General features: G+C 49.6%; 12 protein-coding genes across 12 annotated transcripts; 6 read left to right on the top strand and 6 right to left on the bottom strand.

Annotated features, from left to right (window-relative positions):
• Positions 1-68: 68 nt before the first annotated feature.
• On the bottom strand, positions 69-672 carry K460DRAFT_352969 (ubiquitin-conjugating enzyme; the record flags this gene model as incomplete). Its single annotated transcript, XM_040931686.1, has 2 exons — positions 69-322; positions 429-672. 2 exons carry the CDS (start codon positions 670-672, stop codon positions 69-71), a joined length of 498 nt encoding a protein of 165 aa, XP_040790467.1.
• A 402-nt stretch (positions 673-1,074) lies between these two features.
• Positions 1,075-2,890, bottom strand: K460DRAFT_393123 (putative allantoate permease). The gene is made up of 4 exons (XM_040935925.1): positions 2,579-2,890; positions 1,861-2,521; positions 1,617-1,806; positions 1,075-1,566 (listed from the first exon to the last, which is right to left on the bottom strand). Exons 1-4 carry the CDS (start codon positions 2,865-2,867, stop codon positions 1,177-1,179), a joined length of 1,530 nt encoding a protein of 509 aa, XP_040790466.1. The 5' UTR covers positions 2,868-2,890; the 3' UTR covers positions 1,075-1,176.
• Positions 2,891-3,275: 385 nt separating this feature from the next.
• K460DRAFT_276554 (putative dibenzothiophene desulfurization enzyme A) lies at positions 3,276-4,786 on the bottom strand (the record flags this gene model as incomplete). Its single annotated transcript, XM_040928122.1, has 2 exons — positions 3,276-3,978; positions 4,029-4,786. 2 exons carry the CDS (start codon positions 4,784-4,786, stop codon positions 3,276-3,278), a joined length of 1,461 nt encoding a protein of 486 aa, XP_040790465.1.
• A 516-nt stretch (positions 4,787-5,302) lies between these two features.
• K460DRAFT_374867 (FAD/NAD(P)-binding domain-containing protein) lies at positions 5,303-7,336 on the top strand (the record flags this gene model as incomplete). Its single annotated transcript, XM_040934708.1, has 6 exons — positions 5,303-5,383; positions 5,420-5,590; positions 5,643-6,061; positions 6,108-6,562; positions 6,612-7,060; positions 7,109-7,336. 6 exons carry the CDS (start codon positions 5,303-5,305, stop codon positions 7,334-7,336), a joined length of 1,803 nt encoding a protein of 600 aa, XP_040790464.1.
• Positions 7,337-7,755: 419 nt separating this feature from the next.
• On the top strand, positions 7,756-8,839 carry K460DRAFT_333385 (carbohydrate esterase family 16 protein; the record flags this gene model as incomplete). Its single annotated transcript, XM_040930876.1, has 1 exon — positions 7,756-8,839. The coding sequence occupies one exon, from the start codon at positions 7,756-7,758 to the stop codon at positions 8,809-8,811; it is 1,056 nt and encodes a 351-aa protein (XP_040790463.1). The 3' UTR covers positions 8,812-8,839.
• Positions 8,836-11,027, bottom strand: K460DRAFT_363907 (Scramblase-domain-containing protein). The gene has a single exon (XM_040932910.1). It carries the CDS (start codon positions 10,735-10,737, stop codon positions 9,052-9,054), a length of 1,686 nt encoding a protein of 561 aa, XP_040790462.1. The 5' UTR covers positions 10,738-11,027; the 3' UTR covers positions 8,836-9,051.
• Positions 11,028-11,475: 448 nt separating this feature from the next.
• K460DRAFT_278063 (tRNA-splicing endonuclease-like protein subunit Sen2) lies at positions 11,476-12,933 on the top strand (the record flags this gene model as incomplete). Its single annotated transcript, XM_040928221.1, has 1 exon — positions 11,476-12,933. One exon carries the CDS (start codon positions 11,476-11,478, stop codon positions 12,931-12,933), a length of 1,458 nt encoding a protein of 485 aa, XP_040790461.1.
• A 734-nt stretch (positions 12,934-13,667) lies between these two features.
• K460DRAFT_414546 (uncharacterized protein) lies at positions 13,668-14,645 on the top strand (the record flags this gene model as incomplete). Its single annotated transcript, XM_040937678.1, has 1 exon — positions 13,668-14,645. One exon carries the CDS (start codon positions 13,668-13,670, stop codon positions 14,643-14,645), a length of 978 nt encoding a protein of 325 aa, XP_040790460.1.
• A 472-nt stretch (positions 14,646-15,117) lies between these two features.
• On the bottom strand, positions 15,118-18,663 carry K460DRAFT_403211 (glutamine-hydrolyzing asparagine synthase; the record flags this gene model as incomplete). The annotated part of the gene is made up of 7 exons (XM_040936605.1): positions 15,118-16,653; positions 16,724-17,064; positions 17,130-17,204; positions 17,823-17,948; positions 18,012-18,150; positions 18,199-18,588; positions 18,640-18,663. The coding sequence occupies 7 exons, from the start codon at positions 18,661-18,663 to the stop codon at positions 15,118-15,120; spliced, it is 2,631 nt and encodes an 876-aa protein (XP_040790459.1).
• Positions 18,664-19,069: 406 nt separating this feature from the next.
• On the bottom strand, positions 19,070-21,230 carry K460DRAFT_307569 (uncharacterized protein; the record flags this gene model as incomplete). The annotated part of the gene is made up of 2 exons (XM_040930073.1): positions 21,138-21,230; positions 19,070-21,088 (listed from the first exon to the last, which is right to left on the bottom strand). Coding segments are annotated over exons 1-2 (2,088 nt in total), but the record flags the coding sequence as incomplete, so codon positions are not given.
• Positions 21,231-21,386: 156 nt separating this feature from the next.
• On the top strand, positions 21,387-23,511 carry K460DRAFT_65259 (cyclohexanone monooxygenase). The gene is made up of 2 exons (XM_040938595.1): positions 21,387-21,551; positions 21,657-23,511. The coding sequence occupies exons 1-2, from the start codon at positions 21,474-21,476 to the stop codon at positions 23,367-23,369; spliced, it is 1,791 nt and encodes a 596-aa protein (XP_040790457.1). The 5' UTR covers positions 21,387-21,473; the 3' UTR covers positions 23,370-23,511.
• A 142-nt stretch (positions 23,512-23,653) lies between these two features.
• On the top strand, positions 23,654-24,475 carry K460DRAFT_403208 (NAD(P)-binding protein; the record flags this gene model as incomplete). The annotated part of the gene is made up of 1 exon (XM_040936604.1): positions 23,654-24,475. One exon carries the CDS (start codon positions 23,654-23,656, stop codon positions 24,473-24,475), a length of 822 nt encoding a protein of 273 aa, XP_040790456.1.
• Between the last annotated feature and the right edge of the window lie 46 nt (positions 24,476-24,521).

The following is a 24,521-nucleotide window of genomic DNA, read 5'->3' as shown; positions in this document are numbered from 1 at the left end:
ACACGTCATATCTGCAGTCCACCGTGAGATACCCTTGTATATTTTGACAACGTCTTCATGCCATCTCATCATAGCCCTAGACTCCTCCTAACATTCGCCCTAACCCTATTCTCATATTCCGCCCTCTTCTCCCTCCACATCCGTGCAGCATCCACGTTCGCAGGACTCTCGTCATTCGGCTCAGCCAGCATACTCATAACACTGATCAATATCTTCTCTACAGACTGAATCGGCGACCATCGTTCGCTAGCTTGTTCGTATTGGAGCGGGTCTTCGCCGGGCGCGTGGAGGATCGATATGCAAACTTCGCCATTGGGGTACACTACAACGCAGCGAACAACACATTAGCGTTTTCCCTGTAGCCAATACACCTTACGCCGACAATCGCGTGGTGTGGCACAAACCGACAAAGCAGCAAACGAACGTACCATTAGGATGCCACATCTCTGTGACGAACTTCATTTTCGGCGGCGCAAGCGGATAGTCCTTGGGGAATCTTAATTCCGCGGGGAAAACTCCGCCTTCAAAGGGTGTGCCTTCGGGTCCTTGGATCAAAGCTTCCCACACGAACATGTCATCTTCGTTTATGGGACCTGCGGTTATGCCTTCTGGGGGGTCGGAGGAGAGGGACTTGTATTCTTTGAAGAGGCGTTTTGAGGCGGAGGAGGTCATTGTGCGGTGGCGTGGAGCGCGAAACGGGGGATCACAGGTGTGATGGAGGGGTGAGGTTGGAGCGAGTGGAGTTGATGTGGGGATGGCGGGTTGCGATCTGACTCAAGTATGGTGGTGGTGCTTAAGATTTTTATGCTTAGAAGTTGGCGACAGACAAATGACTCTAGGAGCAGGTGAAGATAGGTCGGATTTGAAAGATGTTGTAAGTTAATCGTGTTTCGGCGCTGGAGCAGTTTAGTTCCGATATGTCGCTCAACTCTCAATGATCGCATCGCGATTTTAGCGCGACGCACGTGCATCTTCCGCTCCAATATCATTGGATGTTTTATCCGTTGGACCCTCTGAATTCTGAATTCACGAGTACTATCAACATTAAGTGTCGATAAAGTAGCACTAGAGACGCAGGGAATTAGCTGACTAAATTGCCAGTCGTGGGTGACTTTGAACGAACCATCTAACTAATCCGAGGACGTCACAAAATTGAGCTATCATCCTACTGTGTTCTTATAAATCACCCTCTTCACTCGTTCCAGCATCTTCTTCCGCCTTCTCCTTCGCAGCCTCACGCTTCGCAAACCATCGAATCAGAAAGATGGAGGAGAATTGCAGCACGCTGATTCCACTCATAACAGAAAACCCCAAGTGAAATCGTGGTGCATACTTGCCCACATTCAGAATGACCACCGGAACCCAAGCGATGAAAACCTGTCCCATTGTTTGTGCAACGCCAATGACGATAGCCCTCTCTTCCATATCCTTATGCATGAGTTCGATCGCCCAAGCGTACAAGACCGGCCAGAAGCCCCACGATGTCGCATTCAGCATGTAGCCAAAGAAGGTCGCCCCATAGCCAGGGTAAGATGCTACAATGACCATGCCGACAAAGTTCAAAATCTGGAAGATATGTATCAGCAATAGTAGAGAATTTGAAGGAGTGACCGTACCGCGGGAATAACCAGAATCTGCCAACGCTTGTTCAATCCGTCGGCTAGCCAGCCATAGGTCAGCGTGAATACTAATCCCGTCGCTTGCGCAGCGGTGGGGAATAAGTTGATCTGGTACACTGTGAAGCGGTTAAGGGACTTTAGCCACACGGCAAAGTAATTGAGTGGCTGCGTGACCACGCAATGACATCTACCAACAAGTCAGTACTGTTTCGCACCGTGGAAGAAGATGTTCGCAACTCACATCAATGCGAAGGTGAACGCATAAAGATGCCAATTTTTCCCAATTGCTTTCACCTTCTTCCAGGTGAGTGGCACTGGCTTTCTCCTGTCAATCGCGTTCATACGCTCAATATGTAGAGCCAACTCTGCTTCCGACATCCAGCGCGCCTTTGTCGTGTACGGATTGTCTGGAATGGCATAGTAACCCCACAGTGGGCCCCAGATAGAAATAATGCCACAGAAGATGAAGAGCCAGCGCCAGCCCGCCAGCCCAGCGGTACCGTTCATGCCACGGTAGATGGCAGCTTGGAGATATCCACTGAACATGCTTGCGGCATACGAAGCAGAGTAGAAGATTGCTATGCGTTTGCCGAGCTCGCGTGGCGTGTACCAACTTCCCATGAGCGTTATAACGCCAACAGCGAACGGAGATTCTAGCATCCCGAGGAGAAAGCGAAGAGCAAATACGGTTTTCACATTGGGAACCGCAGCAAAACAGAAGGTCAGAATTGACCAGAGCAGCTCGATTGTCGGAAGATACACACTTGGCCTGATGCGTGTGAGTAGAAACTGAGATGGAATTTGGCCAACAAGATAACCGCAGGTGAAGAAGGTCGTGAGAAGATTGTATTGGTTGCCGTGAAAATGAAGATCTTCCTTCATGCCAGAGACGTAGGCATTTACTGTGACGAGTCATTAGTGTTTGTAAAAGGGGAGCATATAAGTATGTTTCAACTCACTGATATTCCCAGAGTCAAGAAGACGGATGAAATAGCCGAACGTAGCCCAACTCATAACATGTATGTCGAGTCTTTGAATCAGCTTGCGCTCTTCCGGTGTACGATTGCCGCCATCCCAGATTATTTCTTGAACCTTTTCCCACCGGGTACGAGGTGTGTAGGTATGGTTCGGGCCATTTGTACTAAGTTCATGGACAGCAGAAACCGAGGGAGCCTTCGTTGTGTCCCCGACTGCTAAAGCGGGGCCTTTAGCCGTCTCTCCAACAGTTAAATTGGGTGCAGTTGCCATGATGTAGCAGATGGTAGGCCTTGAGATGAACACAAGGTTATTCTGACTCAAATAGAGATTTATACTTCAACTATACGCTAACGGCTGCACGGGGCACCTGGGCATGTGGATCACGCTAGTGTCGCTAATTCCCAACCATCGGTATACTTTAGCATCAAAACATAGTACGATATTGCGACATCGAAGGAGTCGAGATCAACCTCGCTCTCCTCCGTTGGCGAATGCGAGTATCGGAGATAGCGAGATGAGTAATACCCCGTTCCTAGTAGTGGTCAAAGTGTTCCTCATCTCAACGTGTACAGAGCTCAAGGTGAACGTAGCTAAAAGGTAGACGGTTTGCCGGAACCCCGCGGAATACCTGTTGAGCTATCGCTAGTCTGCAGATATGTGCATTGATATTGGTATGGATTATGTGCTCTGATAATTATCATACTTATACGTACTTCCCACGTGATCATCTCGCAACTTGCTCTGTCCAACTCCGAACACTCTCTCCCTCAACGTCGCCCCCACCACCTTTTCAGGGTACCTTCCTCTTAGTCTCAGTTCAGGAACTAGAAGGTCAACCAGATCCTCAAAACTACCAGGGCTTGTCACGTATCCCACATTGAAACCATCTAGGTCTGCAATCTCCATCCACTCCTCCAAGACATCAGCAATTTTTGCTGCAGTGCCAACCGGGACAGGTCCATTCGCACCGAGACTGACAGCTTTCCCGATGTTACGAGGTGTCCAAGCCGGTATGTCATTGCCGTGATACTTGAGTGAGTTGACCAAAGAATGTACGCGACCATCAACGCTAACGTCTTCAGGTGTAATCTCCTTGTCGAGATCGTATTGACTGAGATCAATGCCTGCGTTAGATGAAAAGAAAGCCAGACCTCCCTCTGCGCTGGCGTATTTGAGCGCTTCTTGGTATTTGATCTGTGCTTCTTCGTCCGTGCGACCGATGACAGGTGTAATGACAGCGAAGATCTTCACAGACTGCGGGTCGCGACCAAGTGCTGCGGCTTCCTTTCTGATGTTGGCTACTCGTGGTGCAAGAATATGAGGCGAAGGGGCTGATACGAACACGCCCTCAGCATGCGTTGCAGCGAACGTCATCCCGGCACTACCGCCTGTCAATGGGATTTGTTGGCAGTTTAATTAAGGTATGCTTACGAGGATGTTCCAGCTTGAAACAAGAATGGAGTACGCTGTGGTGAAGGATCTAGGACGTGAGGTGCGTTGATCTTGTATACCCCCGTTTCGTGCTGGATCCACCGGACGCGTTCAAAGTCCACATACACCTCGTTCTCAGCATCTTCTTTCAGAGCATCATCTGCCCAGGAACTCTCCCAGATCTTGTACATGCATCGAAGATAGTCATCAGCGATTTCGTAGCGTTTGTCGTGTTCAATCAGCGGCAGGCCAACCGCGGCCGCGCCTGACTTCTTGAACGAGGTAACAATGTTCCACCCGAACCTTCCTTTGGTTAAGTGATCCAAGGTGGAGAAGCGCTTTGCGACTACGAAGGGAGATTCGTAGCTTGTACTTGTAGTGATTGCGAAGGACAAGTTCTTCGTTACGGCGGCCATCGCGGTGACTGGAATTGAGGGATCTCCCATTGGATATTGACACGCCGTTCTGAAAGTTGGCTCAGCGTTACCCTTGTATACATCATGCTGGCCGTATGTGTCCGCGAGGAAGAGTGCCGTAATGTCGCCGCGTTCCAGTATTTGTGCCAGGTTTGTCCAGTATGTGAGGTCCCTTCGTTTATCTTTTGAGCGATCATCTGGTCTTCGCCATTGCCCGAAGCTCAGATGACTGGGCGTGAACATATCGAATCCGTTCAAAAGAATGGATTTCTTCAATTTCTCATGCGAGATCTTCTGTCTCTTCGCAGACCCATCACCATTGTCATTTACATGATTCGTCATGTTGAATGCTGTTCACAAATGGGTGGAAGCTGGTAACCTTTTCCCTACGAGAGTGTGCTGCATCCATCAGTCATAACGTCTCCTCAATATCGGAGTATCATCGGCCATCTCCGTATTCAAATGCAGGGTCCCATGCAACGCGCCCGCAACAGTTACTCGGAAACAGGTTGCCGCGTGTATGCAGGGGGCTGATTAAATGCGGAATTTGGAGTGGTTGGCGTTGACGATGTTCTGCTCATAAGTGACGTGCTCGACCCTAAGAAGCATGACTCGCGGTAGCTACTATAGCTGCGCGATGGATTGCGCATGCGCGCTTAACACTGACAGTAACCAACTCCAAAAAGACTACGAAAACTAATGATAAGCCTGCGATGTCGGGTATAGAGGTGCGATCGATCCACAATGGCGACATGCTGTCGCTCAACGTCGGGCGCAACTCCAAGCCTTCATTCCTAAACTGAGTCTTTGGGGAACAATATAGCTTCTGATACATCTTCACTCTTAATTTCTCACAACATGTCTTCTAAATCTCGACTTGAAGCTATCAGTGACCATCTAGCACCTAGCTCTACAATAGCTGTAGAGGAGCAGGCCGAAGTACAATCAAAAGAGCCAGGCCCCGAATTTCCACAGACACGGACTATTTTTCCACCGCTAGAACTAGAAGACCACCCATTGGACGATGTGCGGCCATTGAGAGTGGTGGTAGTGGGCGCAGGAATCTCCGGTATCACAGCGTCAGTCCTTCTCCCCGCTAAGGTGCCCAAAATCGACTTGGTCATCTACGAACGAGAATCCGATGTCGTGAGTCTAGTCCTTAGGAATGAATGGAAGATTTTGCTGATCTTGAGACGAGGGCGGAGTATGGCATACCAACATATACCCGGGCGTTCGGTGCGATGTACCTGCCCACGCTTACCAAGCTACATTTGAGCCCTCTACAAGATGGAGTACTGCATATGCTGCAGGCTCGGAGATCAAGGAATATTGGAAAGGCATTGTAGCAAGACACGGGGTGGACAAGTACATCAATTTAAACAGCAAAGTGACCAAGGCCGAATGGTCGGAAGAAAAGGCCAAGTGGTTCGTCTCTGTTGTATCGAAGGATGGTACTCATATCGACGAGGCTGATTTCCTTGTGACCGGAACTGGTCATTTCTCTGACCCACGACTGCCGATTTATCCAGGCATGGACGAGTTCCAGGGTTTGCTGCGACATAGTTCAAACTGGGACCCGACTTTTGATCCTGCTGGAAAGAGAATTGCCGTGATAGGGTAAGCTTCAGTCAGGACCCAACAGCACCATGCTAATGCTGAGCAGGAATGGTGCTTCTGGGTTGCAAGTCTTGCCGCCGCTTCAGAAGGTAGCGGCCCGAGTCGACCACTACGCACGCAACAAGACGTGGGTAGCAGCACCAATCGGAGGAGAAAACCTTGAGCAATTTGTTACCGATCGTATTGAAAAGGCTAGAAGTAGCCCGGAGGAATACCTGAAATTTCGCAAGGAGCTAGAGGCAGAGCTCTTTAGTCGGTTTGGAGGTATTTTCAAAGGAGGTGAAAAGAACAACACTGCACGTGAGACCATCACGAAACTGATGTCGACTCGACTTGGGGACCGGCCAGATTTGCTGAACGCAATTATCCCGGACTTTGCACCGAATTGCCGCCGACTAACTCCAGGCCCTGGCTACCTTGAGGCGCTGACAGCTGATAACGTCGATTACGTGACGGTTCAGATTGAGAAGTTCACCCGCACCGGTATCCAGACTACGGATGGTAAGTGCTAGGCCATGGCAACAACGTTGAAACGACTAATGCAAAGAAGGGATCCATAGAGAGGTTGACGCCATTATTTGTAGTACAGGCCATGACATCAGCTTCAGTACCGCGTTCCCTGTGATCGCCAACGGCGTCAACCTACAGACGGCGTGGCGACCTGGGGGCGATCCAGGTTTTCCAGATTCATATCTTAGTATTGCAGCACCAGGTTTTCCAAACTTCCTTACCTTACTGGGCCCAAATGCGACGGGGCCTGCGGGTACTTTGACTCATTCGGTAGAGAATCAGGTCACATACTGTGCGCGCGTACTGAGGAAGGCGTCAAGTCAAAGAATCCGAAGCATGGCGCCCTCTGCAGCGGCGACACGAGACTTCCGCGCATATTGCGAGTCATTCTTTCCCCGTACAGTAATGAGCGAATATTGCAGCTCTTGGTACAATGGTGGTATTAAAGGCGGACGGATACATGGGATATGGCCGGGGAGTGGAGCTCATGTGCGTTTTATGAGAGTAGTCTTCGTGACGTGAGCTAACACGGTGCAGGTGAATGCAGTGCGTCGAGATCCCCGGTGGGAAGATTGGGAATACACTTATTTGAATCCTCAGGGCAATCGATTTGCATGGTTGGGCAACGGCTGGACCACTAAGGATCTTGCGGCGGCGAGGGGGCAAAAGGATCTTGATGTTGATTTAACTCCCTGGCTTCAAGCCGGAGCGCTCGATGGAAATGTCGACCTTCGTGGTTACCATGAGCAGTGGTGGGCCTCATGAACGATCAAGTTAAACATGGGGTCTTATAGGAACTGTGCGAATTGCTTCGCATGGGAGGTAGAAGGGTCACAGGGATGATCCAGATCCCCAAGAAATCTAGTCTTCCCTAGCGTCATTTCGCTAGCTGTTCCTGAATTTCCCCAGATATGGGCCACGGTCATGGATATCCTTGGGCATGACAGTATCTATGTTTTCCGAGGCTCGAAGTGTTACCCCGCATCACAATGTCATCTAGCTCAAGATGCGTAACGTCACTTAGGCTTCAATTACCCCGACCGGTCGTCCTCGGCCACAATTCTTCCGTTCAGCCATGTTCCCGGGAACACAATTAATGATCGCGAACAGTATATCAAATGCAAGGGCAGCCTAGAATCTGAATTGATTCAAAGATCTTCACGAAAGGCTCGATCTCCTTGACCATGAAGCTTGACGTAGCTTTGTGCTTTTCGCTTGCAGCACACACCCTCGCGACACCAACATCAACCAACTACAGCCCAACGAATAAGAGGACCTCTTTTGATTGGCATAAGACAAGTTCAGTAATCGCATTCGGAGACTCATACACCTTTGTCCAAGGCGCCCTCGGCCGCCCAAATTACACTTTCATCGGCGACGCCTTCAATCTTTCCTTCACGCCCTCCCAACTTTTCAGCAACCGCATCGTGCTGAACCAGACCTCTACAGCACAAGGCACAGCCGAGGGCGGGCCGAATTGGGTAGAATTCTTGACAAAATGTGGGGTTAAAAAAGGGTTGACAGATCCACAAACTTGTAAGGTGCAGTTATGGGATTTTGCGTATGCGGGCGCAAATACTGTCAGCAAAGTGGGATTTACGCCCGCACACTGGAACCATACTGTGTCTTTCGAGAAACAAGTGCAGCAATTTGCCCAATCCGGCAATCCGGCATTAGAGGGCATTGGACTGAAGAAGAAGGACAGTTTGGTGGCGATATGGATTGGAATCAACGACATCAACGATCTAGCCAAACTACGCGGAAAGAACGCGACTTTTGCGCCGCTGTATGAAACGGTGCAGGGCTATGTGTTTGAAAGCGTGGAGAAAATTTACGAGCTGGGATATCGGAATTTCTTGTTCATGAATCTGCCGCCGTTGGATCGTGGTCCTTCGCCGAGCGTCAACGCATCGCTCGTCAAGCAGTTCAACGCCATTCAGGCAAGCCATGTAGATGCATTCCAGTCTAAACACCGGGACACTACGGTTCTCGAATTCGACGTCAACACAGTGCTGAATAGAGTTCTGGACAACTATAAGGATTATGGCTTCAAAAATGTAACGAACTTCTGCCCAGGATACAATAAACCAGATATTCGTAATAACCCAAGTAAGTATGGATGTGGAGAGGGGTTGGATACATACTTTTGGTATGATTCTGGTCATTTGGGGAGCAGGACGCATGAAGTGTTTACCAAGGAGTTGAGGAAGTGGTTGGTGAAGAAGAGTGGGCGGTGGTGAAGTGCGGGCTACGGGGAACTGTGAGGCGTTGAACTAGCAAGTGCTTTGATATGAAAGTGTACAATGCAATTCTACAATTTGAGAAGCCTGGATTCGTGTGTTCCTTCGAATTTTGCTAATATTAGATGTATGTCCAAGCGCGAAACTGAAGAGCTTTGGAAACATTGTTTATTGGTGAGGCCATATACAGTGGGTATTGTTGCAACACGCTGTTTATACAAGCCATGATCTTACAGTCGCTCAGAACCAGTCACCCCAGTCCGAGTCTCCTCCGCCATCACTACCTCCTTGTTGCTCATCTTGCCCACCCCAGAGGTCCTGGTCCTTGCTGTCTTGTGCCCACGGGTCTTGACTCTGACCCCATACGTCTTCCTGACCCTGTTGTGTCCCTGGTTGCTGATCCGGGTTTGCTTGATATGGATCCGCTGCCTGTGGTGAAGCATCATCATTTGGATCTTGCTGCTGTTGTCTCGATTCTCTGCCCCTCTGCATCGCCTCATAACCCGCCATCGTTCCTGCGCCCGCTGCCACACCTTCGGCGGAACCGAGACCTCGCGCTGCTGCTCCAGCTTCACTTGCGATGCCTGTTCCGCCTGCTGCTCCTACAGCACCGGCTCCAGCAGCGCCAGCTTCTCCAGCGGCGGCTCCACCTGCCGCTTCGCCGCCGCCCCACCACACGGGCATCCACATTGGCCACATGCCTCCTGATCCGCTATGCCGACTGAAATAATCAAAATCTATGGAAACGGCTGTGGCTAGCATGACTGCGCGCTGGTCGAGGGTCATGCCTGGATATCCTTCTAGCGAGGATTTACTTCGATCACCAGTTTGCGAAACAAGATGTGAAGGCTCATTGACCAATCCAGCAGCATCCATCCTCAGCGCATATACACCAGTATCCGTGAAAATCTCGCGCGCGAAGCCCGCAAAGTTGCGGTTCACGGAGCCAACCAGTCGACCGTCTTCAGACGTCAAGCTGAAGTCCCAAGACAAAAAGGGTTCATCTACGCGGGCGAATTGCAGCATACCGACTTCTCTTGTGTCTCCTTCTACTATGGCTACGGCTTTCGAGCTGGATAGTGGCAGGTCGCCTGATGCTATCTGTGATGTACCAACTGCGGCAGCATCGTTCCCGAGATTTCTAGCAAGAAACATATTGTACTTTCTCCTCAGTGGCGCCCACTCCTGCTCTGCCGAACCAATGATTCGCATGTCCCTTAGAGCCAGGCTCGACACATTCGCGTTCGTCTGGTTCAAAACACTCGCAGCGCTTGTCCCTTGTAGGCTGGTAGAACTAGTGTACGCGTTGTCTTTGCCCACAGCATCGTAGACTCGTATTCTTGAGTTGATCCAGCTGAAAGGCCTGTGAAATCGTAGAATTTCTTTCTCCTCCCGATCAAAGACGTGGGTTGTGAAACTCCGATGTGTCTTGAGCATCTGCCTTGCCACGGCATTGCCTATGCCGTGCTCCTGCTCTGCTAGGTATCCGATGTGATTGCCATGAGGGTCCATAATGACGTAGCGATTTGCTTGCTCGAAGCCCATCAACACGTTCATCATCTCCAGCTGCCGTTGTACCACGATTGCTGAATTGTCGAGCAGTCGCATCGCGGGATGGGTTTCTTTGAGAATAGCATGCGGGTCTTCGGGCATATATACAGGTGTTATGAGGTTGTTTTCGGAGTCGGGAGTCGTGGAGAGGGCAATGGATACGGCTTCGACTTTCGAGGCATCTTTTGGAGAGTCGTTTGGGGTGTTCGAAGGAGGCTCAGGCGGTTTCGACGAGAATGCTGGAGCTCGGCGCTGCGGACGAGTGTATCTTTGTAGTCGAACATGAGGCCTAGGTGGTGAGGGTGTGATATGCGTTGCGAATGTGCGAATGTACTCCCGCGGTAATCTCCACGACCACCTTGCCGCTGGCAGCATCTTGGAAGATTGCTTCTATGTATCTAGATATGTGAATGCTGTCTGCGTGAGTATTCAATCAATCCAAGCTGCCGCTAGTTCATTCGCAGATGACCTGATGATATGCGTGAGTCTTGTCTGCCCTATCGTGGCGTTGGTCGAAGTAATTTTGTTTTGTCCTAAAGCTCAAGCTTAAGCTGTTGCAGATTACGTCATCTCGATGCTTCACTCTGATGGTAGTGCGAGCCTTTCAAAAAGCGAATAGCAATACGGTGACTAATTGACACAAGCACAGCGGATTCAAGGTCAAGAGAATGCTTTCTATCGTATCGCAGCGTGGTAGTTCGACTCGACGTGCTTGCGGCCCTAGGAACCAATCAGGTGAAGGTTGGCGGGCCGTCAATTTCTCCGACTATGCAAAAAGTCAGAGCTACCTTTTCTCAACTTTCATCCACAACTCTCATGCAGCGCAGCTCACCATCTTCATGAACGACGCAATTACATGAAAGCGCTGGGGCCGGGTAAGTGCCTTTCCTTATTTTCTCTCATCCACCTTCATGATGACAACATCTCTCTTATAAGATCGTCGGTGCAAGCATTCACTTGACTGCATTTGGCGTTCTATGCAGCACTCGTTATTATAGACTACAACGGTATCTGATCACAGGACCTTCTCTCGCACCTACCTTGGAAACGATTATGCGAAACCTGCTGACATCGTTCTATAGTTTCGTCGAACACCGAGCTAAGATCAGCGACATGGCTGTAGCCACACCTGCGCAAGCTTCACCCGAAGGCGCGCCATGTGAAATTGGCGCAACGTCGCAGAATCCAGAGAAGGCTGCAAACGGTGCACCGAGGAAACCGCGCCAAAAGCGACCCAACTACCACCAGATCCATGCCAACCCACTTCCGCTTGAGGTCTATCCATTGCCCGTGTTCATCCCACACAACCCGATTTCACTAGTAAGGATTGCTATCGGCCTGATTTCTCACTCGATCTGGCCACCACAATCACATAAATTGGTCCACCAGGCCTATTACTCCCCAGAAACCCAGTCCATCCACATTACAGACACTGCCTCTATCCGCGCCTTGTGGGAACAGGGCTTTTGGGGGAAAGGCTCTCTTAGTCGAAGCGAACCGCAATGGCTGGTTGCTGAAAAGCGCCGTCAGGGTGCGGAAGCTTCAAAGACTAGCGCCGAAGTCACGCAGTCCCGGCGAGAAGAGCGCAAGCAGTTCAAGCTGGAGCGAGCGAAAGCTCAACGTGAGGCGATTGAGCAGCAACTGCGACAGGAGGGGAAATTGGACGCAGATGGCAGCCTTGATGAGTTGGTTGAGAACGGTCAAGTGTCCGAATCTCCTCGAGGAACTATCTACACGCCCAATGCTGGAGATGTCGTGACCGTGACAGGTGACTCGATCGTATTCGAAGTTGATAAGAGTCTTGCCAACACCGAGGAAGCATTGTCATGGGGCGCAAATGGCGTTGACGCCGTTCAGGGAACTGAAGTCCAGGATCTGGAGCACCTTCAACTTTCCCCGGAGGAAGCTTTTTTCCTCACATACGTTCTCGGCGTCTTGGACATAATCAAAGACGGCGACCTTGATGTAAAGGAAGCTTTGAACCCATACCCGGCTTGGTATTTGATGCGACTGTATTGCGCTCATGCATCTTCTCCGGTACAACAGGATAAGATTTCCGATCTGCATATGGCTTACCAACTACGCGAGGGCCTACAGCAAGTCTGCCCCGTCAAGTCATGCCCTCCAACCATGGAGCCCGACAACCCCTTTCTGCTGAAGTACGTTGTGTACCACCACTTCCGCTCTCTAGGCTGGGTTGTCCGTCCTGGTGTCAAGTTTGCTGTTGATTATCTCCTCTACATCCGCGGGCCGGCTTTCACTCATGCTGAGTTTGCCATTATGATCATTCCTTCATACTCTAACTCGTGGTGGGAGGACAACCCAGAAAACTTGACTCATATGAAGGAGAAGGAGAAGGAGTATAGGGATTGGTGGTGGTTCCATCGGGTCAATCGCGTGCAGACCCAGGTCATGAAGACGTTGATTCTCGTCTACGTAGAGGTGCCTCCGCCGTGGGATGGTGTTGGTAGGGGAGATGACTTGAAATTCGATGTTGGAGCAGTGCTGAAGCAGTACTCGGTGAGAGAGTTTGTCTTCAAGAGGTGGAGTCCGAGTCGGAATCGAGATTGATCTACTATATTATAGACGACGGTTCGGAAGTCTTTATCGAATACTGAATCATCAAGTCTGTCAGTAGACAATATCAAATACACTGATCTCGATTACATGATTGTCCCTCACCCATCTCATATAAGTCAACTACTATTCGATATTCAGTCTCTTGTCTTGCTGCCAGCTACAGCACTATAACCACAGTGTCGTATAGTTCATTGTGTTGCGATACCGCTTTTAGGACTTGCAGAGAGCTCTCCAAGCTTTACAACTTTTTCCTCCTCCAAGGTGAGACATTATACCTTCGAGGGATAGTGGAGAGGGTCCTTTCTTGTGTGGCGGAGAGATTCAACTATCCAGTGCGTTCAATGGCATTGGGTAAGCCAATACTCTTGCTGTCTCGCGATGATGAAGTCTTTCAATAAGGCAAGTCGTACTAGAATACTAAACTTGGATAAAGGCCCGGAGGCTGGAAGGGCTGATTTCTTCCAAGGTTGGTTGCCCGTGTTAACATTGTGATAGACCCTTGTTACGTGCTTTCACCAGACTTGCCATTCGAGGATTGTTGTGTGAAACACCGACGAGTCACAACCAGGTGATTGGCCCGTGCAAATCTCCCTCTCATGTATTCTTGACTCCACCTGCACTTTGACAATAATTGCACACTCGATCTCAACCTCGCTACTTCAACGTCCAATTTTGCTCAAAAAACCCACTCACCGCACTGTAAAGTGCAAAACTCCCACGAATCAATGGATATGGTTATAAAGAAGCGAAAGCGATTCGAGGTTGATATGGGACATGAGACCCGACGCATGCGCCTCCGCAAAACCCAGGAACGAGACAAGTATGGCGCGAAGCTCCAACGAACGCCAAAGCGCCCGAACGCTTTCTTTGACCATCTTCCGTTGGATGTTCGCCACCTGATCTACGATCTTATCCCGCTCAGGCCATTCCGCGAAGCTAAGAATTATTCCGGCCTTTATCTATCATGTCGCCAAGCTAAGAAGGAGATGGACAACGCAGCTGCTCCTAGGCTACGGACCTACCTGTTGGAGATACAGCAAAAGCACAGCAACGATCATGTCGAGATTAGCCTTCCGAGGGAGCTCACGACTGCGGCGATACCAGTGGATACGATGATAGATATCAACATTAAGATCCGGTTATCTACTCCGAGCATCCGTCCGAATAAGATTGTAATCGACATCGCATTGAGTCTACATATGGTCAAACTGAACAAAGTGCATATTCACATGGTCGAAACTCCGTGGAACAACCCGCTTTGGGCACCATATAAGCCTAAAGAGACTCTTGTCGGTTCAATTATTGAAAGGCTCTTAGGACCTAATGCGTTATGGGTGAGACTTATCGGTCGGAGCTTCCCCATACGAGTCAAAGAGTTGATAGTGTCCCGGGAGCGCAAATGTGGAGGCAAGGAAGAGCCGATCCAATGGATGGACGGCCTTAAGTATGAAATTACAGCACAGAGTGGATTTCGTGTACCATACGGGTATAAGTTCAAGCAAGAGGACGGTAATGCTACAGCTTGGGTGGTAGTTGCTCCGAGGCCATACCTACCGGGGGATCCCGTTGAGATGATGAATTGGGATCTATTCTGGTTGGACTACTTGGATGATCGAAAGTTCGTTGATCGACTGTCAAAGGCGACGATGGACTTTACTACGCTAGAGATTGGAGATGGGGAAGAGATACCTAAGAGGACTTGACGGCCTGGCTAGTGCGACGAAGCTCCCTCTACCGGTACCCGTTTTCGAAACCAAATCAATGGTTGGCGTGCATTCCAATTCGTGAGAAGAATATGACAATGGTGTTGGAGGTTAATCTCCGTCATGGGAGTATTGGTTTCTCCATGGCTTATCAGCTTTCAATCATTCATTCTACTCTGATTACATTGCCTGTTCAATAAAGTGAAGTGTGAAAAGCTCAACCAGCTGGAAGAAGAACTCATAATTTGGAAAACGGGCATTGCTCAAGTACTGGGAGACTTGCTAGTCAATAGCTGAGCCTTGTTTACTAATTCAGCGTCATGTTCTTTTCAGATGTTGTATCGTAACCTGGGCAACGCTTTTAATTTCATTTGGGAATATCGAGGATGAAGATCTACACAAGAAGTTGATCGCAATAACCTGACATATCACTCCTTCTTCGTGAAGTCCAATTTCGATGGTCAGCCCCAACTTAGGTAGTAAGCTCGTACTGCTCTTTAGTAATGAGCTCAGGGGACGCCTTCTTCACACCAAATCCCTTCTGCAAGATGATAAACTGACCCACGAGTATCATCTGGCTATATTTCGGTCGTTCAGCATGAAAGATTGCATCATCCACCAAACTCTTGCAATTCTCCCATTCCAGAAAGCCCAATCGCTCAACATTTTCTTTCGTAATCAGCCCTTCGAAAAACTTGTGCACAGGCCCATTCGGTTTATACTTGACCGGTGCGGAGAATGGATGCTTCTTCCTCGCATATAGCTCATCGGTGATGAAAGGTCTCATCGCTTCTTTTAGAATCCACTTCTCACTGAAAGTGCGGGAGTTCGGGTCCCAGTGTATCTTCACACTTGGGGGTAAGGCTACGGCATACTCGGTGAGGCGGTGGTCGAGGAAGGGTTGCCGTCCTTCTAAGCTATGTGCCATCTCACAGCGGTCGCCCAATACTGTAAGTAAGCCGTTCGCGAGTGTACTTTTGATCCATATGTATAATGAGGTATGGAGTGGGTGCCACTTGTTCGCCATAAGTGTACGAGTCCGGCCATCGAGAGAGTTCACAGCTGCCAGACGCTTGTCGCTCTTGCCGAATTCGTCAAATATCCACGGAGCAAACAGGCTGTCCGTGAGCGAGGCAGATTGGGTGAAGCCGACGAATGAGGTATCGTTGATTTGTTTCCGAGGTGTTGCAGCTGTCGGTGGTTCATTTCCAGAATAGTCGTTCCCGTCCAAATCTTTGAGAGTGCGTATACGATCCTCCTCCGAAAGCCCAGAATCAGGCGAAGATGGGTCTGGCTCTCGGACGAAGTCAGTCAAGAGCTCTCGATACCCGCCAAAGTGCTCATCCGACCCTTCACCAGTAAGAACGACTTTTATCCCCGCGTCGGATGTGAGTTTCGAGAGTAAGAACTTCCCGACTGTGCCGAGGTCTGTTACCGCGACCTCATTATGCCAGACAGCATTTTCGATGTTGGTAGCGAAGACTTCTTCAGTCATCTCCACATTGTGCATCTTGACGCCTAACCACTCTGCGGTGCGTCGTGCAATGGGCTCTTCATCGTGTTCTTCATCCATGAATTTGACGCAAAAGCAATTGATTCTCTCTGACGGCGGTGCTGTGCCCAACTGGGCGCCTTCTGTATCCATGAGATGCTTCACCATCCCAGCAATAGCACTTGAGTCAACACCACCGCTCAAGAAGACACCAATAGGTACATCTGCGCGGAGTCGGTCTCTCACCGCCTCGAGTAAACGTTCTCGTACACCTTGAATCATTTCTTTTTCTGTTCGCGTCTCCACTTCGCGTTTGTCTTTGAAGTCTAGATCCCAGTACTTGTACTGGGAAACAGTGCTGAACGATGTGCAAGTGAGATAGTAACCTGGTAATATCTTCTGTACACCCTGAAAAATAGTTCGTCGATCGCATAGCCAACCAACATCTTTGATACTTTGCACGTCCCAGTTGGGTTGCCATCCAAACGGGAGGAAGGCTTTGGCTTCCGACGCGATCTGTTGAGCCCAAGTTAGTCCTCAGCGAGTGTTTATATTGATATTGAACTCGAAAGTGATTGGTACCTACAAGTAGCATGCCATTTGAGGTTGTGTAGTAAAGCGGCTTGATAGCATAACGATCACAAGCCGCAATGAATGTTTGGGATTGAGAGTCATAAAGACAGAGTGAAAACTCGCCCCGCAAATGCGACAAAAACGAAAGTCCGTACTCTTTGTATAGCGCAACTGCAATCTCAGAATCACATTTGCTGCGGAACTGGTAGCCCCGGAGACTCATTTCATCCCTAATTTTCTCGTAGCCATACAGCTCGCCGTTAACAACAGCATGTATATTCCCATCTAGATCATGGAATGGCTGCTCTGCTTCAGGGTTTAGATCCACGATTGCCAGGCGATTGTGGCCAAGAGCTGAAGGGTGAAGTAGTCAGTCACGTGTCTGTAATTTGTTCATCTGGATGGAGGAATTCACTTACCAACCCGTTGACCTTTGCTAATCCATTGTCCTTTTGCATCTGGTCCTCTATGCTTGATTTTATCGAGGCTCTCATCTAAAGTCTTGCTCAGCTTGTCGCGGCTTCGATCTAGGGGCCCATGACCCCGCAGAGCAACAGCACAACTAATGCCACACATTCTTCGGGCAGCTTAATATGGGAAATCAACGAATTTGTGGAGGCTATCAGTGACTTTGTCATGGAGATCATGCGATGACGACATTATCAAATGCTAAGCCTTTGCAGATCTGGTTGCATGGCTCTTACCATTTTTGAATTAGCGGCTATCCCCGCATCTAACTTGGTAGTCTCAATCGCACTCCGTGTTGGATCACACGACGTGGTCGTAATCACGAGCGCGGTGGTACCTTTCACCACATACGTGGACCAACCCCTATCACTTTCTACCACCCTAGTCGGCATCTCAAAGCAGTCAAATTCGTAGCTACCGCACACTTATCCAGAGTTCTATGAGTCAAAAAAGGACGTGACAATTCGACGTTAGGTTTATACCCTGATTCTATAGATATTATGACATAATCATTAACTTCCAAACAAATTATGTAAAGTGGGTTGCGGATGAAAGTGTCTTTCATAGCATTTTTGTCATCCTTCAGCAAACCCATCCTCCATCAACATTATAGACCGCTCCTGTAACGAAAGAAGCGCTCTCACTTAGTAAGAAAGCGATAACGTTTGCTATTTCGTCCGGCTCAGCTCTCCTCTTCAAAATGGTCACTTGTAAGCCTCTCTTCACATCCTCGGGATCCTCGCCTTGCGACATAGGAGTATTCACCGAGCCTTTACCCTCCAAACATTAGCGTGACGCGCAGAAGATCGAGCAGTGTAACGTATATTTCTTACCAGGTGCCACACAGTTGATTCTGATATGTGGGTTTTCTTTAGCAGCAGTCTTACTAAGTGCCTCGACAGCAGCTTTTCTAGCGCAATACACGGAGTTTCCTGGTGCACCAAATTGACCAAAGACACTTGCTGCAGAAACCTGGCGGCTATCAGGTTTTGCAGGATAAGCGAAAGGAACAGGACTTACGATACTATACCCTCCAACACCGCTCATCGCTTTGATCTGCGCTTTCAGGCAGTTGAACACACCCCTTGTGTTCACAGCAAATGTAAGATCCCAATCTTCATCCGTAACATCCACAATTGGCTTGGCCTTTGCAATGATTCCCGCCATGTTCACTGCCCCGTTCAATGTGCCAAATCTTTCCACTGTAGCCTCGATCCAAGTGTTGACCAAATTGGCACTCTGTACGTCGACAAATGTGTACATGTGCTGCTCAAGACCGCCTGGAAGAGACTCTGTTACTGATCTGGCAGCGTCGGTGTTAATATCTCCAACGGAGATGTGTGCCCCTTGAGATGCGAGCAGACGTGCTGTTGCCAGGCCCATTCCGGAAGCCGCGCCTGTGATCGCAATCTACTTGCCATAAGTAACCAGCCACTATCTAACAGAGTTGAGAACACTTACGGCTTTCCCAGAGAACGTAGACATAGCGTATTAGACCTAATCATATGAGATTGCGGCAAGCTATCGTTCTTGATGTGTAGGTCTATAACTTACGGTAATTGAATAATAGACGTTCAATTGTAGAAATTCCGTCAGGGGAAAGCCGACTCGTGAAGGATTGAGACGAAATAGAGTTTGGATACAACCCGACCATCCAGTAGCAAATAGGTGTATATTCGAGAGTGGTTATCGTCGATACCTTATCTCAGCTAAAATTGGAAGGTCAAGCCGACACGTGACGGTCGATCTGTCCATCTCGAAATTGCGCTAGGGGCGCTATTAGTGGGGTTGGTGATGATGTAGTACGTAGGGAGGTCGTTGTCAATTTTGCCAAATACGCTCCGTCGAGTGATATTGCCCACTAAGCACTGTTCTTTATGAGATCAACCCAAGAGACACTGCCAGCTGCACCGTCTTTCTGTGCCCATATGCGTGTTATGTTGTCTCGCGTTTCTGCAAAGAGGCGGGATCCACTGCATGCGGCAGACCTATCAAACCAATCTAAGATTGTGTTTCTTAAACCGAGATCTTCAGCTTCGCAGCCTGCAATGAATGCGGGCCAAATGAGTCTGAAAGCACCGTAAGCCGTGTCAAGCCCCGCGGGCTCAAAGTGTGATAGACAGTTGCATACTGCCTCAACCTTTGATTGAATTACAGAAGCCTCTACATCGTAGATTCTCCGGTAAAAGTAGATTGCCAGAGCATTCTGCATGCTACTTAGCATCTTATTCAACAGATCATGTGAATCATAGACAGCGAGATCGATGCTGCTTAGATCAGGTGGTCGAAGTTGATTGATGCATCGCTCTACTGCTTCCGCGCGGCTCAAAAATTCTTTCAAACTTAGTCCATCCGCAACGTCCTGCTGTGCAGCGGCATCTTTCTCCTTTCCTAATCGAATGATGAGTGATAGCAAAAATAGATAAGATTCCGGAACACCATATATCTCCGGGTAAAGCGTAGCAGACCAAGTTCCTGGTAGTTGAAGATGTAGATCATTTTCGCCTTCCTCTTGTCCTTTGACCTTCATCATCTCTTCGTCGAGATTGTTCCAGCTACTCAGGCGGAATGTAAGGCTATCTTGACTGTAGCTAGCTGCGCCGCTTGATTCGATGGACTTTCGAATGTGATTACGATGGCTCGAGTTCATGTCGGCGACAAAGACACTCTCGTGGAACATGCGCTCAAACGCATAGCAGTGGTGAAGCAAACGAACTTTCCGAGATTTCTTGCGATTAAGACCCTTGACTCGAATGAACTTTTCTGCTTCCAGGAAGTAGCAATCTGTTTGTTCAATGTCTCCCGATGTCATTGCCACCTGAATCATAGTGAGAAGAGCCATAAGGATGGACTTGTACTTTGCCACTTTTGGAATCTCGTAGGCGGAGTGCAGCATGTGTCGCGCTTGCTCACGCGCTCGTGTTTTGTACCTTTTTCCTGTCTCTAGCCACGACGCGCTTCCAGAGAGACCATTGAGGCTGAAGGCACTGACGGCTAGTATGCCATAGAACGCACACAAGCTTGCGTGATCCAGAATCTCACTTAGTGTGAGAGCAGCTAGGCAGCTCTTGACGTGAGGCATGAAAAGAACATGCCATGGTGTTTTGCTGTGCTGAAAAGGCGTCAGTAGCCTGAGCACTGTCGACGAGTAGTGCTTAAAAAGATGTAAAACGTCTTGAGGTAAGGCATTACCCATAGTTGGATTCGATTGGATTGAACTAGGCGATTCTGAATGTCTAACTTGAGTTGCAGTTGTATAGGAGGGCGATTGTGGACAGTAGGGGTCCTGGGCCCATAATGGAAATTGTTCTGGTTGTTGAAAGACAGAGGGAGTAAACTCGACATCGAAGCTCTCTTCAAAGCGATTGAAGTTGTTTGTGTAGTCGGAAGAATTCGTCACCGGAGGGAGGGGATCATGTATAAGCAAAGAATCCTCCATAATCGATTGGAACAGGGCGCGAGTCCTCGGTGTGAAGGCCATTTCGTCATACAGATAGGGGCTACCCCCATCAAGAAAGACTACGTCTTGCGGGCAGTAACCTGTCGCAGAATCATCTATAGAATTGCGTCCGGTCAAGCGGTCCTGGCCCTGAGCTGCCCTGAACGCGCCAAAGCAGCCATGATAGACTTCGAAGTCTTCTGTGCGAGACGCAGCTTCGCTTTTCTCATGAACCTGTTCGATATGCCAAAGAGCTAATCCTGGAGGAACGCTAGACGTCAATGTCTCACTCATGCAAGCACGTTCAATTTCAGTGAGCAGTGGCCGCCGAAATCGTACGGTACCGTTGGATGAGGCGTCTTCGGAGCAAAAAAACACAGTCTTCTCGTAGCCACTGCAGCTCAGACCTGCATTGATACACGATGTGCATTTCGGTCTTGTCTCATCACACTTAGTATGTCTCCTCCGACACTGCGCACTATTAGTACAATGGCTACCGCAATGATGCATGCGTACATACTGTCGCACATCCACCAAAGGATCGGCTGCGGTTGCCTTGCACTGCCCTCCTGCGTTTTAAGCTCGCCATATTGTCTTATTCGGGCAGCAGACCCATTCCTTTGCAACGATGGATCTATCTCGAGCGGATTACTCGGAGAAGGGCAGTTATGTGGTTGTCCGGACCGATTATAAGCGTCTCGACTCGATCGGGTTAGAGTATCGCGGACACCTTCCTCTCTTCACATCGGGCAATGCCACCCTGCCTATCGCAAGCCGCCAACCACCACACCCCACTGGTTTGCGGGGTGACGAACTGGTTTGATCCTAGCCGTGCCATGAATTCCTATAACCCCGTATGCAATCCGTTGAGAGCTTGTCCACATCGACGTGGAGTGAGTATCCCAGCCTCCGTTTTTCGGAAGTATCGAAAGAGGTAGGCTTCTACCGATCTATAGTGTCCTATGACATGGTGTTCCCTTATCCTCACAGTAGGTAAAACTACAAAGGGTTGTGGTTCCATCTCCTTAGCAATTGTCAGGATTTTATTTCTATCGTCTTGTCAACCGCGAGGATGGGCTCCATTCCCCAAGACACACAACCAGCCTACGATGTCCTGATCATTGGCGCTGGCCTCTCTGGGGTCTGCAGTCTCTACCACATTAGAAAACGATTCCCAACCTGGCGCGTCAAAGTACTGGAGGCAGGTACGGATGTTGGTGGTGTATGGTACTGGAACCGATACCCCGGGTGCCAGATCGATACGGAGTCCCTATCATACTGCTTCTCGTTCGACAAAGAGCTGTTGCAGGAGTGGGAGTGGACAGAAAGCTTTGCGAAGCAGCCGGAAACGCAACGTTACATTAAACGGGTTACAGAGAAACATGAGATGGAGAAAGACATGAAATTCAATACGCGAATCAAATCGGCACATTGGAACGACCGTGATCACACCTGGACGTTCTTCGATGAAGAAGGTGAAGAATACGTGACACGTTTCTTCGTTAGCTGTCTTGGCTTTCTATCATCGCCCACTCTACCCAAGATTCCAGGAATTGCAGACTTTAGGGGCAAAGCATTCCACACCTCGCGATGGCCGGGCGATATCGACATCAGCCGCGATTTCGCTGGTAAGAAAATAGGCATAATAGGCACAGGAGCGACCGGGATTCAAACAATATCAGCATTGTCGAAAGACCCGAGCCTTGGATCTCTCAGCGTCTTCCAACGGACAGCGAACTGGTCCGCGCCCCTAAGAAACACTACAATTTCAGCAGAGGAGATGATGATAGCAAAAGGAGGGTATGATGCCATCTTTCAGCGCTGTGCCACAACACCAGCAGGCTTTTTACACGAAGCCGATCCTCGAAAATCACTTGAAGTCACACCGGAAGCTCGTGTTGAGCACTGGGAGAAGCTTTACAATTCTCCTGGATTCGGCAAGTGGCTCGGTGTATTCAGTGATACGTACACTGACCGGGAAGCCAATGATATGTACTCTGCATTTATGGCAGACAAGATCCGTCAAAGGGTACGTGATCCGCTTGTGGCGGAGAGTCTAATCCCTAAGAACCACGGCTTTGGAACGCGGCGCGTCCCGCTCGAGACTGGATACTTTGAAGCCTTCAACAAGGATAACGTGCACTTGGTCGATCTGCAGAAGACGCCCATCTCACGTGTCACTAATCTGGGAATCGAAACCGACGACGGACAGCTACATGAGCTCGACATTCTAATCTTTGCAACCGGATTCGACGCTATCACGGGCGCATTCGGCGCCATCGATTGGCACGCAAAGGACGGCCGTCCTCTGATCGTAAGCCGTGGGTCGGAACGCTACGAAAGTGCCATATGGCCTGACCACCGACCAAAGACATTTCTTGGACTATCGGCGCCTGCTATGCCCAACATGCTCATGGTACTAGGGCCTCACCAGCCCTTTGGAAACGGGACGCGCAGCATCGAGCACGCGTCAGCCTTTATATGTGATATGCTCGCATACTGCCATGATAAGGGATACACATACTTTGAGCCAACGACGGGGGCCGTGGATTTGTGGACTGAGCATGTATTTGACTGCGGTAAGACGGGACTTATGAACGAGATCGATAGCTGGATGACAGGTGTCAATAAGAATGTGGAAGGGAAGACAGAAAGGACTGTGGCGAGGTATGCAGGAAGTGCCATTAACTACCGTAAGTGGTGTGCGGATTGCAAGGAGAAGGGATATGAGGGATTCGTTTTTTTAGAGTAGATACTTCCTTCAAGGCAAATTCTGCAGCGGAGTTGTACGTATATTGATGTAGGATGAAATTACTTTGCGCATTGATCTGTTTTTTTACTGGAGTATAGCCTGCAAGTCCACGCAGCGATGTCGGAGATACGTGCAGTACAGCCTTGAACTTGAGGAAAGCTATCCCGAGCATCAAAAAGAGTTATGTAGCACACATAGTATATATCTACCAAGGCGCTTCTACTTATACCCTGACACGCCTGCCTCCCCGTGTCACTCGAATCACGGTTCAAAAGCTCATACCAATGGACGTACCCGGCTTCGCCCTAATCACGGGAGCCGCGTCGGGAATCGGGAAAGCGTGCGCTTTTGCCTTCGCAAGAGAAGGCTGCGCTGGCATTGCACTCCTCGACCTTAACGCAGAAGCACTATCCTCCGTCCGCAATGAAATCCAAAACATCATCGACAAAAGAGATGACAACAAACCCACTTGCCGCATCGAAATTCTCCCCACAGACGTCACAAACGAAGACCAAGTCACTGATCACGTCCAAGCCGTAGCGAAAGCATTTGGTCGCATCGACTACGTTGTCAATGCTGCTGGGATAGCACTCAAGCACGCCGGTGGCGCCGCCTACGCGACGACCGAATCCTGGCAGCGCGTGCTCGACGTAAACCTCAACGGCACATTTTACGTCCTACGCGCATCCGCACGCATAATGCTCACGCAAGAACCCATTCTCTCTTCGCTCAACAACCGCCCGCTCCAGCGCGGCTCAATCGTGAACTTTTCGTCCATCCAGGGCGTGGTTGGCATCACGCTTTCAACCGCCTATACAGCGTCAAAGCACGCGATACTTGGACTGACGAGGAGCGCAAGCGAGGATTATGCAAATCAGGGCTTGAGAATCAATGCTGTGTGTCCTGGGTATACGGAGACGCCTATGACGACGAAGAATCCGGAGGTGCTCAAGGCGATGCAGGAGAGGGTTCAAACTGCGGTACCGATGCAAAGGATGGGGCGGCCGGAGGAAATTGCTGATGCGGTGCTTTACTTGGCTGGTGGGCGGAGCTCGTTCGTTACTGGTTCAGCACTGGCTGTCGATGGTGGGTACACATCACGGTAGTGTTTTGGCATAGACAGACCAACGTCTCCGAGATGATAGTATAGAT

The sequence above is a fragment of the Cucurbitaria berberidis genome (assembly GCF_010015615.1).
Source record: "Cucurbitaria berberidis CBS 394.84 unplaced genomic scaffold K460scaffold_2, whole genome shotgun sequence".
Classification (NCBI taxonomy): Eukaryota; Fungi; Ascomycota; class Dothideomycetes; order Pleosporales; family Cucurbitariaceae; genus Cucurbitaria; species Cucurbitaria berberidis.
Note: the sequence above shows the minus strand (reverse complement) of the source record. Positions and strands in the feature narration are given on the sequence as shown.

Coding starts and splice junctions, on each gene's coding strand:
- K460DRAFT_65259 (XM_040938595.1), top strand. CDS start 21,474: ATGCAATCCGTTGAGAGCTTGTCCACATCGACGTGGAGTGAGTATCCC. Junction 21,552..21,656: donor TTTCGGAAGTATCGAAAGAG/GTAGGCTTCTAC, acceptor AGCAATTGTCAG/GATTTTATTTCTATCGTCTT.
- K460DRAFT_393123 (XM_040935925.1), bottom strand. CDS start 2,867: ATGGCAACTGCACCCAATTTAACTGTTGGAGAGACGGCTAAAGGCCCC. Junction 1,807..1,860: donor GCGTTCACCTTCGCATTGAT/GTGAGTTGCGAA, acceptor ACTTGTTGGTAG/ATGTCATTGCGTGGTCACGC. Junction 1,567..1,616: donor AGATTCTGGTTATTCCCGCG/GTACGGTCACTC, acceptor CATATCTTCCAG/ATTTTGAACTTTGTCGGCAT.
- K460DRAFT_363907 (XM_040932910.1), bottom strand. CDS start 10,737: ATGCTGCCAGCGGCAAGGTGGTCGTGGAGATTACCGCGGGAGTACATT.